This window comes from Octodon degus, unplaced genomic scaffold, assembly GCF_000260255.1.
Source record: "Octodon degus isolate 3935 unplaced genomic scaffold, OctDeg1.0 scaffold00086, whole genome shotgun sequence".
Lineage (NCBI taxonomy): Eukaryota > Metazoa > Chordata > Mammalia > Rodentia > Octodontidae > Octodon > Octodon degus.
This window is the reverse complement of record NW_004524662.1, coordinates 3,176,365-3,192,036: the sequence shown is the minus strand read 5'-3', so window position 1 is coordinate 3,192,036 and position 15,672 is coordinate 3,176,365. Positions and strand designations below refer to the sequence as shown.

The following is a 15,672-nucleotide window of genomic DNA, read 5'->3' as shown; positions in this document are numbered from 1 at the left end:
TGAATGTCCATTTTGTATCTGTGTATTCAAAATGCTTAGGATAGATATATGGTTACATTCTCTTAACAAATAGAGGATTTGTTGTAATAGTGTTTGTAAATAGAATATAATGTCTGCATCTTGTACAGCAAATAATCACTAGGAAGAGAGTATGCAATGTGGTAATTATTGAACCTGTCATACCAATTTGATTTGAAACTGTCTCATTTCTATTTGTCTGTTTAAAATTATGGGGAAAAAATCAACCAATAACAAATGCTGGAGGAACTGTTGGGAAAAAGTAACCCTTCTCCGCTATAGGTGGGAGAAGAGACTGGTGCAATCACTGTGAAAATCAGAATGTAGATTCCTTAAAAAACTAGGTCTAGAGGTCTCACTCTACCCAGCTACTCCCCCCCTGGGTATCTTCCCAGAAGAACTGAAAACACCATGCCACAGCAATATATGTGCAAACATGTTTATAGCAGCACAATTTGTCATAGCTAAATATTGGAATAACCCAGATGCCCATCATCTGAGGAATGGATAAAAGAAAAAGTTGGGTTTTTTAAAATATATATACAATGGAGTACTACTCAGTCACAAAGAAAGATAAACTAGAGACTTTTATTAGTAATAGATGCCAGTAGAGGCTATCCTCATAAGTGAAATAAGCCAGATCCATGTGTATAAACACCATATTGTCTCACTTGTTAACTGGGAAGAAACTGTTCAAAAGACTATGATCAAGGAAAGGAAGAAAGGGAAAAAGAAAAAATATATGTATAGACAAGATAGTTAAGATAGCTATATAGCTAGTTTCTTTTTGTTCATTGAGAAGAAAGTTTTATGTTCATATTGTTTGGACAAGATACATGTCTGTATCTTGTACTCTGAATAACTATGAAGATAGTATGAAATGTATTGTAACTCTCATATCAACCTGTTTTGAAATTCCATTTTATTGCTTCATTTAAAAAAAATTAAACTTTTAAAAATTTATTTTATGTATATTATTTTATACATTGCTTTTTTATTCATTTTAATGATTAAAAAGATAAAACAGCAGTAAAAGCTTCAAAACAGGTTAGTAGGACAGTTACAATAATTAATATATTGTATATTGTTGTATTTATAGTAATTATTCAGAAGACAAGATGTACACATGATACTTTGTCTACACAATACTAGTACAGACCTTTCTTCTCAATGAACTAAGAGAAAGTAGCTGTATATCTATTTTAACTATCTTTAGTGTGTGTGTGTGTATATATATATTTTTTTTTTCACAACAAAATGGTATTTTATTTATATTTTTGCAAAGTTAGTAACATGTGAAACAGGTTTCCTAGGGACAAATAGCTGACTTTAACCAGACAGGATTTTTATCTCAGGACTGAGATAGCTTGTTTGCTTTAGGTACTGAAGTCTAGTCCCGTCTACATACAGTTGATCAATTTCCCAGCTTCCACGGTTCCCAACATACCCACCTTTTTGTTCTGTTTTGTCAGAGATGGGTGTTCCATTGTGGTTAGAGAAGCCGTACCTGGAGAAGTCTCCAAAGGACCCCCTCATACTTGATGCCAGTCCAAAGATTGTAGGAACTTGAATTCAGCAAAATAACCCAATATAGTCCAATAGTCCATAATAGTAGTTAGCTATCAGCACATCTGGTAATTGTCAGAAGTTATTGACTTAAGCCTTTTACAGTTCAGCATATTAATACAGCTTTACGTTTTATACCTTGTGGTTACATTTTTCTGTTGTATGGTTAAGACCAAGTTAAAGCAAGACCTATATATAAAAATGTAACCTTTGCTATTTGACAAGGTCAGTCAAATCCCCTCAGGATTTACCCTGAAACCATGTACAGCACCTTGCAGATCTTTTGTGAATGTCAGCCATCTGGATGAGTCATGGCCCTTGCCTGACCAATTTGCTCTCTGTGAAAGCCTGAGAGAATTTTCTCTCTAGATGACACTCCTTAAGGACACTATACATCGTCGATCACTTTCCTATGTGTTCCCACAATCTCCTTGATTTGGGACACCATTTAGTTACAGGATGTCACAGAGGTTCTCTTAAGTCCTGATTCCTTACTGACCTTGGAGGGCTAGGGCCAAAACATTGGTTATCCTTTTAGCCCATCTATCTCTCTAATTTTTGGTCTGCAACTTTAGTTGTTAACCATCCAGAAGAGAAGCTTAATGATACTACCCTGTAACAGAGGCAGTTAAGCTTAACATCACTATCTGTCTGAATATCAAACACCTTAGACATAAAATGGAACTGCTATTTTCCAACAACCATGGATATTCTATTTAAACCCCTATAGAAAGTTAAAAAACAATTACATCTTTTTACACAGAAAAAATTAAACTCTTGATACCATTGAAAACTTCATTAGTCATTTCTTATATACAACTTCATTTTAAATGCATCTACTTCTAGAAGAGGATTTACTCCTGATGTCAATGTTTTATTGCCCTCAAAGACTTAAACTCATTCCCTTATCCTCTTGTACCTCCATACTGCAAATAGCCCAGCTACACTGAATTTGCAAATTTGTGACAGTCCTTTTTGGTAGACATTATTCCCTCCTTTTGGAATGCTTTGTTCTTGCTGTTTCCTCATTGGGGATGCTCTACTTCCTTCAAGAGCTCGCATGTCACTTCAACAGGGATCCACACCTTGACCTCCCCTGACAAAGCTTAGCACTTAATTTCTGTCTCACGACAGGCACCGTGTGCATCGTCTGAAAAGGTGAAATGAGCAACTGTTCACCCAGTAAACATATGAGCACCTGCTTTGGGCGGGCATTACACAGGTACAAATGCTAATGAACATAACATAGTTCCACTCTCACAGATCCTACTACCTAGCTGTACACATGAACACTTACTGCAATAACTGTTTAAAGGAAGGCAAGAAGTACCAGGGGCTATATAGATAGATAAAAAGGGAATTCCTACTGATCTGGGATCAGCAAGCGAAGTATAGGTACAAAGGCCATAGGACAGCAAAATGTGTAAGAGACAGAAAGCTCAGAAATATGGCTGGAACTAATGCAGGAGCTATTCTCTTTAAAATTAATTCTCCTCCATTCCCAGTCTCCTTCCCCTTCTTTTGGTCAAGATAATTTTTAAAAAATCATTAGCCTTTTTCTTTTAGCATAACATGTAATTTATTATTTATACCATCTGCCTCTTCCAAGTAGGATTCTGGTTCACATGTAGTCTCAATATCTACAATAGTGGCTTAAAGAGCTTAATGTTATTTGTTGAACAAACAGTTAAGTGCTAAGTTTGGTGTTCATGTAAAGCCTACAGAAAACCATTAAAGAATGTTTAGCTGAGTGGAAGATCATTTTTCCAGCTGTCACCTACTACTTTCGGCACATTGTTTGTGCTCTCTGACATTCACTTTGTACGTTCAATAATACCAGCATCAATACCTAAAAAGAACACTGTTCAGTACTAAACTGACATATGCATGATACTTTCAGAGTGACTGACAGTAAGGTGCAATAAATGTTCACTTTCCCTATAATGTTAATTTATTAGTAATATGCTTACCCAAAGATATCCCTGAGGACTTGAACCATATTTATCAACACTGTGTACCTAGCACCATGGGTGATAACTAAGACGTAATCATGTAAGCTCTAAAACTGGCTTTATGAAAAGACATGAATTTTCAGTTGTGACTTCAATAAGCTGAAGCTATCAGGTTCTATTTGGAATCTGTTTCAATCTACTATACTTATTCAATCCTAGAGAGTAGTAAGAAGTAAAAAGGAGAAAAAGCATATACAACAAAAACTATTTTAAGTTCCTTGACATTAGTGTTTTATCCATTTTTATTACAGACAGAACTATACAAGATAGGCATTCAGCAAAACTTAGTAATTATATGAACTGGAATTTCTTTAACCACTTGCAAAGGTACACAGCATGGAGTGCCTCCTCACACTGCTTACCTGACTGCAATCGTAAGTGAGCTTCAATGTTTTGCAGTCGTTCTTCAACAGCCTGATTCCCGCAGTCTCGAAGCATGCTGTTAGATTTATGACCCGACCCTTGAATTCCTTCAGGTCTAGTTTGTGGTCCATATGTATTCACAACTCTAGAAACTAAATTAAGAAACTTATAGGCCAAAGAAATTTACTTTTAAAAACAGAAAAATTTTCCCCAACAGCACTTCATAATCTTTTTTTTTTTTTTTTTTTTCAGATCCAGGGATTGAATCCAGACCCTTATTCCACTAAGCCATCTCCCCGGCCCCTATAATCTTTCCATAAAGATAGCTATTCACAATCCAAGGATGAGAAAGGCAATATTTTTGTTGTTATGGCTTTTTTCTAGATGTCCCCCTAAAGCCTCGCATAGTCACAGGGGAGGCTTTTTGGAGGAGTGGATGGATGGATCTAGTGTATGATGCTGGGATTAAGGATATGATACTGGGATTGACTCATGATGTGATGATGCTAGGATTATGGGTGGCCCACCCTGGGTGAGAGTGCTTCCCACCCTAAAAGTGAATAGCCTGGATAAAAAATAAGGGACAGAAAGAGGCTTGCTGTGGTCACTTATTTGCTGCTTCTGCTGCCTTCTGCCTGCCATGAACAATTTCTCCTCTCTCCCTGTGATGGCCCTTGCCATGCCACCCTGTGGTGGAGACAGCTGATGAAGGACTGAAACTTGCACAAACTGTGAGCCACAATAAACTTTGACTCCTCTATCTTTGGGTATGGAGTATTTTGCCTCAGCACTGAGAAAAAGTAAGACAGCTTTAAAATAAATAAAATTTGGATGGGCAAACTATTTCTTCATCTTTTAAATAATCTAGCATATACTTGTCAGTGACAATATGTGTTTACTCACCCTTTACATGACTTTTAAATCCAGGGTAAGGTGTAAAAACAGCATCAGTTCTTGCACAACTATTTTCTAAGGATAATTCAGATAAATATAAGTTTTAATATATTTTAAATTTCAAACACTGAAGATTTTGATAAACTAATGACTCATATTAACACATTACTTATAAGTGAATATAATTTTAAATAATAGTAATAAATTGCCATTGCATATAGAACTGAGTGACATTTATTTTCTAAAATGAATCAGAACACCTAATATTTTACCTAATGTTCAGATTTATATTAGGAGAAGCTATGAAATATCATAACTACAATTTTTAATAAAAAAATACCTCACAAGTATTTGGGCCTTTGGAGAAAATAATTTATGTATTATAGAGTACCATATTTTATTTCTCCTTCACAAGAATAGAACTCAGTTTTAGTAACACATTCTTTTATTAAAAATCTATCCATCATCCACTGGCCAAATTAGCAAACATCTAATAAAAAATGGATTGATTATATATTTAAACCTTTAATTTCAGAAATCTACACAAAAGATCCTGAAACCTCAGCTATAATAGTACTTTCCCACTCCACCTAGATTTTAATACTCACGTAACACCTGCCCGCAGCTTGCCCCCTAGGTGGTACACGCATCACTGTTGCTTCAGATGGCTTATAACACTGGCAGCATAAACCCAATCACTTTTATTAGTGTTTTACTAATAAAATTAATGAGAAGCTATCTGATGGGACAGTTGTGCGCTTACCACTGGTACTTCAGCCACCTGGCAGTGAGATATATGAATTATGGCCCTGTCATGAACATGTAAAACCTAATCACAAAAGTCTTCCACTTCTATTCTTCCATTTCTAAAACCTGCAAATTTAGGATCAGTATGCTGTGAAAATTTGTTCCAATTTTTTTCCAAGATGAAAATACAATTTCTTTCAAATTAAAAATCAATAAATAAATTATATATAGAGAAAACTGGGATGCTGTTAATACCTAACACTATTAATATTTTATATATTGAAAGTTGTTACCTATTAATATATGTAACATATTACTATATATGCTGCTACACAGTAAAAATGTGTACTGTTTGAGATAACAGTAAAACTACATATTGGCAGTAAATTTTCTACAAAACTTCCTTAAATATTTTGTAAAAAATTGAGGATAAATGAAATACGGAAAGAAAATTCTTTTTTTTTCCTCCGTATAATTTTATTTTAAAAATAAATCTCAATCATTTATTTAGGTCAAATTGAGAAGTATTAAAAGGAACACATTAAAATGTATTTTTGAGTTGAAGTTTCATTAACAGTTCTGCTGATAAATCAAATTTTCTGAATAAAATTCCATATCCACTCATCTTTTAGATTCAGAGATTTAAACAGTCACTTTCTTTTTGGGCGGAGACACCTCCAAGCATGCTTAAAGGGTGATTACTTCTCCATTCTTTTTCTACCACTTCATGAAGCTAAGGGTTAAAAAAAGAAGCTATCATCCATTTCAGAGCTACATTCCAAATATACAGATTAACTGACCCATCAGTGAGAATTCAGCATGGTGCGAAGACAGTGAATGTCTGAGTGCTAGTCACTCTCCACATCAATTCTTGCCAGCACTGTTTTGAGCCAGCAAGGGAGTGAATAGGCCAAGGAATCCCGCTGAGCATTTCAATTCTTGTCAATTTCTATCCCTGGTGGTTTATAATAATAGAGTTAGCAGGGAGAACAGAGGAATAACATTAGTGACACATGTGCCTGCTCCCTCAACAAACCTTCTTTCATGGGTTGCTTGCAGGTGGATTGTGCTACCTGAGATTTTCCCCCTGTTGTATCTTAGCTTTTGAAAAGCTAAGAGGAAAATATACCAAATGACAAAGTGAGTAAAATGTTAATAGTAGAAAAAGTTGACCTTAGGACCAAACCTGAGCTTATACTGTTTCATTAAGAGAATCAGTAGATCTACATGATATGAGTCACTGTTATGTTCATCTGACAATTCTTGTTCATAATAATTAGCCAAGAGATACTAGAGGCAACAAGAAAAATGTTCCTTCTAATTATGAACTCTTCTCCATAATTTTTCCTAAGAACTACTTGCTCTGATTATTACTAGGATGCTTGAATATGATCTATGGCAGAGTTATGCAACGCTGTGTGTTCTGCAGCATACCTGCAGATCTGTAAGCGTACTATAGCATCAAGTGAAGAGGAAAGGTGAATCTGATGAAAAACAGCAAATGTAAGCACTAAGAGAGAAAGGAAAAGAGCATAAGGCACCATGGTCTTCATGATAAATGGCCACAGAGTGACATAAAACATTTCACACAAGTCAGGAGTAATGAGAAAACTGCTCCCTCTTGAGGAATACTGTTAACTTTACCAAGTTCACTTGCTGTCTTAACATAATTTACAAACTTGAAACTCACATTGCTTAGTGTCTTCATAATAGCGAGATGGAACAATCCTGCCACCCAACACATTTCACTTTCATTTCCTAAAGGAACTTTAAAGTAATCTTCTCAAACCTGTGGTGAACATTAGTCTTTTAACAATGCCATTTGATTTTTACATAACCAAAGTGGAAAATATGTTTTGCAATAGTCTAATATTAAACAGAAGGAAATTCTGCTTAGTTACTAAAAACCTGTAAAATAAACTGAAATGTGTTATTCATTTTTTTAAAAAGGAAAAAGCACAACTATAAAATTGTGCTTAAATTCCTATGAAAATTAACTGCTAGTTTACCTTGATTACAATCAATAACATTGCAAAATTCCCTGACGTTGTTTTCATTGATTTCAGCTTGCTTTCTTTCAATAAATGCAGATATTCTTCTGTCAATCTACAAACAAGTATATTTTAACAATGTAAACACAGCAAGACTTTGAAAAATAATGTAGTCTCCCTTTTGCCCCCCAAAACTTCTTACTTCTGCTTTTCCAGCCTTTATTTGAACTACTTCTGGATCAAAATGGATTTGTGTCTTTTTCACATCTCCTAAATCACAGTCTTTGTGCTTTTCTTCCTCTTGTTGATCACCACTAGGAAATTTGGCATTTATTTCATTCTGGGTCCCTGCTTCTGTTTTTTCTTTCTCTTCAACAGCAGCTGAGTTCTCCTCTTTAATCACAGGCTGAAGTTTTGCTAAAAAAGGCTGAGAAGAATACAATTCCATCTGCTAGGGTTCAAACTAACCAAAATTAGTTATACATTTAATGTATTTCTATAAACAAATGAAATATTTAACATCAGTTACTAACTACAAAAAGTTGATACATGGGATAGGTTTGACCACACATAAATGTCTGTTTTCTGCTAATGTAACCATTAACCATTGCTATAAATTTTTTTTAATAAGCAAAAGACTACCTGAAGAAATTTAAAATTGTCTTTGAGGAAATCATTCTGTCACTCATCTTTTATTTTATGCCAAATCAAAACCTTAAGCCCCTGGCACCAATGCCACTTAATTAACATGTCATTCAGATGCCTCCTCAGAACACTGAGGCTTAGCATTTTCCCTGCTTTACAGAAGAGCCAGATTCTCCCTCAGCAAAGCCCTGCGTTATCACTATAGCACTGGAGATGCTCCACTTGAAACCATAGTTGGCCAAAAGGAACGTGAGAGCATGGACATGACATGTAAGATATCAGGCTGAGTGAACACTCAGGCTCCTCCTGACATAACAAGCTATCTTTTAGGGTCATAAAATAAAATTTTACTAAAGAAAATGAACAAGAAAAAAAACTAGCAAGATCCTTGCTGAAAACAGATGTCTATCACTAAGCTAGAGGGGAGAAAGCCTTGCTGTAGAATGTACATTATATTATCTGCTTACTTCTCCCACCCTGCTCCCCTGCCACAATTAGGTCTCATTTGAGAGCTACAGCTCATTGCTCTGCCCTTTAAAAGTAGGGTTAACTACTACTTTTAAAATGAAACACAGAGTTATATTTTCCTACAAAGTCACTGAATAGAGAGGGCTGAAAATTAATGCCTACTCCATTAGTCAAAACACACCAACACTTAACCAATATTCTAATTACTTTTTTCATAGCTACAATTTTGCTTCCATTGTTTGATATACCAAATACTACTCTTCTGAAACCTTGTTAACACCTTAATCATAGTAAAGTGACCAATCTAAACAGGTCTACTTATCTATTTGACACTTCATATTTTATATGTTAATTAGAGATAAACTGCAATATACATCAATTATAATTGTAGAGATGTTCAATTAGAAACCAGTCAGGTCACAATACTGTTCAGTTATTGAAATAAAATATTAAAAAAAAAATAACAATACTATTCTAAAAAAAATCAATATTGATTTCTAATACCAAAGCTGAATTTTTCAAACTGTTAAGAAAAGATAAAATAGTGACTGGCTACTTACTAAGATGAGACATTAATGTCACAGAAATTACTTTCTTTTTAAAAACTATGCTGAAACTGTTTAATTGCAATAGACACTCCAGGATGTGTCATGCTGGGATAATGCCACTTCTTGAACCACTGAAAGCACTCCATGAGCCTCCAAACTCACCCAAGGCATGGAATCATTATCATAGCATGACACACACCTGCCGTGTCTTATTGCTTAATTATAACCCACCATAGATGGAACTGTATTGAATTTTCAGTGCAAGTCTAGAATTGAATAGAATTGTACTCATTCAATCTCTTACCCACATCGGCTTATTGGGCTATATTCCTGTAACTGTCCTGATCACCACTAAATTAACAGATTTAGATCCAAGCTGGATATAAGTAACCTTTTATAGATAACACTATTAATACAATGCTAAGATAGAACTGACAAATATGCACATAGCTAATTTAACTACAATTAATTTCTGTCTGTGATATCAAGTTAAACTGCTAAGAAATTTACCTGTAAATATAAAATGTGTTGCTCAAGTGCTCTAAAGAGCAATGCAGGCTGGAATGCCGAGAGGCTCTGGAGCTTGTCCCAATCGATTGTAATTTTCACCACATCATCTTTGAGGTTAAGCTTCAAAGGAGCAAACCAGCAACATCACAAAAATTACACGATTAAGCTGTACATCTGGGACTGTCACAAAATAAGATTTCTATGGAGTAACACATGCTTATCAAAATTATCATGTTTTTAATGATATATTAAAATGCTCTGCCTAGTTACCATTTTAAAAGGCCAGGAAGACCCAACATTTCATAAAAAACAAAATGACATCTCAAAGTTAATGAATTCTTAAGTCTGCGTAATGGAACAATCTTAGAGGTGAAACTATGAAAGATTAAAAAATATCTAAATATCTTTGGATAAGACCCAAAATATGCCTGCCTTATTCATAATGCTACCACTTCCAGCTCAGGCATTAAACAGAGAAGGTACCACGGTTCTAGGAAAGTTCAAGCCTGTAAATTTCTCTTCATTAAATATGTACACAAATACATATCTGAAATATATCATGATACATTATGATTCTGGTATCTTTTAATATTTCATTGTTTTCAACTTTAACCATTTTAAGAAATAATTTAAACATTTCAGTTATTCATTCATACAAAATCCAGGAATAAGTACAAAATAAAAAAATTATTATAATTATAAGTACAAATAAAATTATAATTATTATAAGTACAAATAAAAATTAGTCATGGAAGTGGGAAACTGAAAAAGAACTCCATTCTGGAACAGTCTGGCAGAAAGGGGATGGAATGTCCAGTGTTTTTGCAAATGGTATTTTCTAGTAAGCTATGAGGTTTCATTACACTCATCTTCCTTATCAGTTGGTGATCTAGCAGAACAAAATCATATCCAGGAAACTAAGAACCTGAATATAAAATTAATATCAAAATCAATGAACAGTGAGAGCGCCCATCTGCAGTAACTCAGTAAAAGTGAACCCTCACAAACATTTCTAGTGATGTGATTACAGCATAGTAGAAAGATAATACTAATAAAGGAATGAATTGTTATATTTCCTAGAAATAATTTACTAAAAATGAGTCACATGTTCTAAAAAATAAAAGACACGTGGTATGAGTTCAAATACAGATTTCACTAGTTACAGTGATAATAAAACAAAAATATGAACCACTGTACATAGAATCAAAGTAATCTCATTACAACAGGCAACATATTAAAAAAACACTATGTGACAGAAATTTACTGCCCTTTGAAAGTGAAATCAGAAGCCTTTAAAGTCCATGTCAGACAAGTGTAAAGAAAATGAAATTTTAGGTAGGCCACATAGGTTCATGTTAATACGATTTTACATTAAGAGTAATGTATTTAAGCAACTGATATTACCTTAATGCCTCAAACATATATCATGTATAAAAGTAACCCATTACTATACTTTTACAGTACTCCAAGAAATCTAAAGTCAATTATGGCAAATTTATGAATATAGTCTGGGGAAAAGCAAGTAAACCCTCCAGCAATGAAAGGCAGCATATTTTCCTAGAGGAAACTGCCTACAGAAAATAAATTTTAGTGTCTGGATCATATTCTCATTTCAATTCAGCAGAATTATGTACGCCTTTAAAGATTTTTGGTCTTTTAAGAAGACTACATAAAAGTGTTACAAATTAATTTTAAAATAAACTCGACATATCAAATTATTTGGTCAACAGATTTCCTATAAGTAATATGAACTCTGCATTTTTAACTTATGGATCTTGGAATAGTAAAACATTCACTCAAAAACCTCTTAGTATGCTATTAATTGAAGCTTTGTTTTATTAGAAAGTGATTAATACAAAAGCCATGCTAACACTAAATTAGCTGTGTAAAATGAGCCAGTCAGAAACAAGTAAAAATGTTAAAATTAGCAAATTTTGAAATTTAGAGTACAAAATACTTCTTAACAGTGAAATTTTATGTCTTGTATTGGGGCACTAATACAACAGATATTCCTTTTAAGGAGATCATATTGAAGGGATAATACAATGACACTTAGGACGAACTTAGGCAAATTACTGTACAACATGCCTTTTAGGAACCCTTTATATATGCTATAAATGGAAATACTGACTTTTGGGGGTAATTTTCTAAGTATGTACTCTGGTTTTTATTTCAGTGCATGTCAAAATATAGAGTATTACCCAAATGGTTAGCATTTACTTGATGAAACAATCTTATTTTAATACTTCTATAGATGGTCCCTTCATTGTCACTGTAAAACCACAGGTATTTAAACATTTTTGACAGCTGACATATGTAAAACTCAATCCCTTCTACATTTGTACTTTTAAAATACTACAATGTAAAAATTTTGAGTTAAATTTAGTATGTAAAATATTTTCAAAAAAGCATTTAAATCACAATCATTTTTCAGTGTTAGTTTTATAAACGCCTGTAAATAACAGGTGAGCATAAATATTTTTATCCTGACACTAGAATATGAGTAAGCTTTAAAGTTCTAACTGTCCATACCATAAAAATAATTATTTAACTTTCAAAGGATTTAAAGGTCCGGAATTTTAAGACTGAAACGTTAATTGCGATCAAAAGTTCCCAAGTCTCAAAATAAAATATGTTTTTTAAGTCCTTAGCAAACAACTGAGTTTGAAAGTTGTCTTTTAGGAGATTCTGTTAATAACTACTTCAATACAAAAACGACAACAACAACAAAAATCCCCAAACAAAACCCAAAATAACTGTGAAAAAATTTTCCTAAGGCTTTTAATAATCGTCAGCAATGAGACATATGCTCTATTTTGACACGAACTGAGCATTATCCTTAACACAAACGTCTGCAGTGTCCACTACATGCAGTAGTACCGGCTGCCGAACAAATTAAGAAACAGTCCGTGTATGATATAAAAAGGCGTATTTTTTAAAGCAGGCAAACATTTTTGTTTCTCATTTAAAAACTGCTTTACTACATCACAAAACGAAATAGTGTTTTCATTTAAAAAAACAAAGAGCCCAGTTTAAAAAACTCAATTTCACATTTCTGCAAAAGCGATTTACCACAGTTAAACTAGCTAATTAACAACAGTTCTAATACAATCAGAATCGGCCATGGATAACTCATGCAATTTTACATTAGAGATATTTCACATTAATTCCATTTACTTTTCTTCCCATTTGAAAGGATAACAGACACAATGGCCAGGAGGAACAGAAATAAAACCCAGTGACTCGTAAGAGCAAATCGCTCCAAAAAGGAAAAAAAACGGCGCTTTTGCAAAAGCCTCAGGCCACACTGACCAACCAGTTTATACAAAGTATCGCCGCAGGAAAAAAAGACCCCGAGCCCAGGGAGCCTCCCAAGCGCTGCCGAGAAGCGTGGGCGCGCTCATTCTCCACCAGCGCGCTCCCCTCGGAGCCGGCCTTCTCTCAGGCCACCCGCTCACTACGAGGGAGGACAGCCGCTAGGCAGTCCAGGCAGCAGCCCGTGCCGAGCCGCGCCAGTGCCACCACCCGCACCCCGACCCGAGGACCCTAGGCCCGGGCCCCTCCCCCGGCCGCGGCCAAGCGCGGGCCTCGCCGCTCCCGGGCCAGGCCAGGGCTGCCCCCTACCCCGCCCTCCACCGGAGCGCTCGAGGGAGGCGGGCCGGCCGCTTTCCCGCGCCCCAAGCCCCACTCACCTGTTCAGCCAAGGCGTGCAGGGAGCGGAAGGTTTCGCACAGTACCTCTCGGGAGAGACTGGGGCTGCAGCTCCGCTCTGGGCTCCTGTCATTGCTGTTTGGGAGACTAAGATCCGTGGCAGCAGCCATGACACCTTCGCAGAAGGTCCCTAACGCCGCCGAGGTACAATCACAACCCTACCCCCACCATACTTTCGTCGCTTGGCGATGACGTAACAATCCGGCGTCTCCTTTAGGGCAAGGCTTTAAAGACCCACCTTCTCTGTGTGACGGACAGGCGCGAGCCCCAACCAGGTGCAGCGAGAGCGTGGCGGAGGAAGCGGGTGTTTCTTGACCAAGGCAAGGCTGAGCGTTTCAGTAAGACTGTAGATTGGAGTATGGGTGTGATAAGGGTTAGCAAGCATCACGAAGCCTGTCTTGGCTCTTAGTTGTGTTTGTAAGAGAAAACTTAGAGGATTTGTTAGGATTTGTGTCTCAAATTAAAAGTTGAAATTTTAACCTGGCATCTTGCTGGTCAAGAATGGAGCAGTGCCCACACTTCCTCAATACTGGAAAACTCACGCAGAATTGTCTTAATGGGATAGACTGTTCACATCCTTACAAAGTTGTTTGGCATACATCAGTGTTCATTTTTCGTGGGAAGACGGAGGATCTAAACAAAATAAAGATGCTGTATTATGACCCATTTTACCCGCAAGGAAATGATATAAATGGCTTTACTTAATACTCAGAATAGTTGAGGTCGGCTTTCAAAGGTTAAAGGTGCCAAATCCTAAAATTGATTCAAAGTGAAACAATACCACTATGAATTCAACTCCTGTTGGATTTCATGTTTCCACAATCCTTGCAATTAAAAGAGTAAATTTGACAATGTATATTTTCTATATACGTATTTAAAGAATTTTATAACCTTTTAGTCAGATTCTTAAACAGTTAAAACAGTTCTAGAACAATTTTAATTTTTTTAATTTATGTTATTTTTTGTTGGATAAAGGGTCTCGCTATGTAGCTCAGGTACTTAATGATCCTCTTGACTCAGGGTCCCCAGTGCTGGGATTGCAGGTGTGCGCCACCACGCCCAGATTTGGTGGCCTGCTCAGCAGGCCCCAGGGTCAGGACCAGCGCCGCATGTGGTGCGGGGGATCAAACCCTGGTCTCTGTGCTTGCCTAAGCAGGCACTTAATATAGGGATCACCAGGCTTGACTAGATCTTGAGAAATCTTGTCTGTTCCCTTGTTAGCAGCAAAATTCAAGTAGATAGCTGTGAGTACAGTCCAGAGATGCGTATTTCACAATCCCAAGTTGAGCAACCATCTAATTCAAGCTGTTCATCCTCACGGTTAATGTAAATTCACAACTCCTTTCAATTTTAGCATATTTTCTTTGTCTCTATTTCTCTTATCATTGGAAGATAATTGTTATGTGTTAGCTAAAAGTTTTGCTTCTATATTAAATTAGTCACTAGCTTCAGATCATTTTTCATCAAGGTGTGAAGATTTTTTGAAATATACTTTTTACATTAAAATATCATATTTACTACTTGTAAGTATAGTAAATTACTAAAGTGCTGCTCATTCCTTTCTTTGCCAACACTGATTTTGAAATTACATATTTTGTGGGACTGTCCTGCTTCAAGGTTGTGTATGGTGAGATTTTTGGACTTATGTGCAAACATGAGAAGCATAGAATTCTTTATCCTATTTTTTAAAATATCTAATTTTTAAATGTTTTTTATCATATTCTGTAGGGACTTAAAGTTCAACATGTCAATACTTGATGAAAAATACCTGTTCCTTATTATGCCTAAGATGTTTGAAATGCAGTGAGATAGTGAGGTTAAGATTGATAGCCCAAATCGTTTGATAATAACAATAAGCTTTTCTTCTGGATGGTTAACAACCTAAGTTTGCAGACCAAAATTAGAGAAAAAGGAAGGATACAAGGAAAGCCAACATTTTGGCCCTAGCCTTCTAAGGTCAATTAAGACTCAGGACATATGAGAACTTGTACTGTAACGTCATGTACCTCGGTAGTGTCCCAAATTTTCTGATCAAGAAGATAATGGGGCCAAAGAGGAAAGTGATCGATGATGTAGAGTGTGCCTAAGGAGAGTCACATGGGGAGAAGACACTCTCTCAGGCTTTCACAGAGAGCACATAAGCCAAGCATTGGCCGTGACTCATCCACATGGCTGACACTGACAAAGGTTCTACAATCT

The 15,672-nt window shown here is 35.8% G+C and overlaps 1 protein-coding gene across 3 annotated transcripts in view; it reads right to left on the bottom strand.

The window, feature by feature from the left end:
- Mbip (MAP3K12 binding inhibitory protein 1) overlaps positions 1-13,648 on the bottom strand; it is a 31,176-nt gene extending 17,528 nt beyond the window's left edge. For 2 of the 3 annotated variants that reach the window (XM_004637076.2, XM_004637077.2), the window contains exons 1-6: positions 13,455-13,648; positions 9,763-9,882; positions 7,794-8,018; positions 7,610-7,706; positions 4,863-4,928; positions 3,959-4,111 (exon numbers count right to left, since the gene is read on the bottom strand). In XM_004637076.2, the coding sequence (XP_004637133.1) occupies positions 3,959-4,111; positions 4,863-4,928; positions 7,610-7,706; positions 7,794-8,018; positions 9,763-9,882; positions 13,455-13,583 (790 nt within the window). In that variant the 5' untranslated portion in view covers positions 13,584-13,648. The remainder of the gene's footprint in view (positions 1-3,958; positions 4,112-4,862; positions 4,929-7,609; positions 7,707-7,793; positions 8,019-9,762; positions 9,883-13,454) is intronic. The other variant, XM_023721828.1, reaches the window with a different exon arrangement.
- Positions 13,649-15,672: the final 2,024 nt, after the last annotated feature.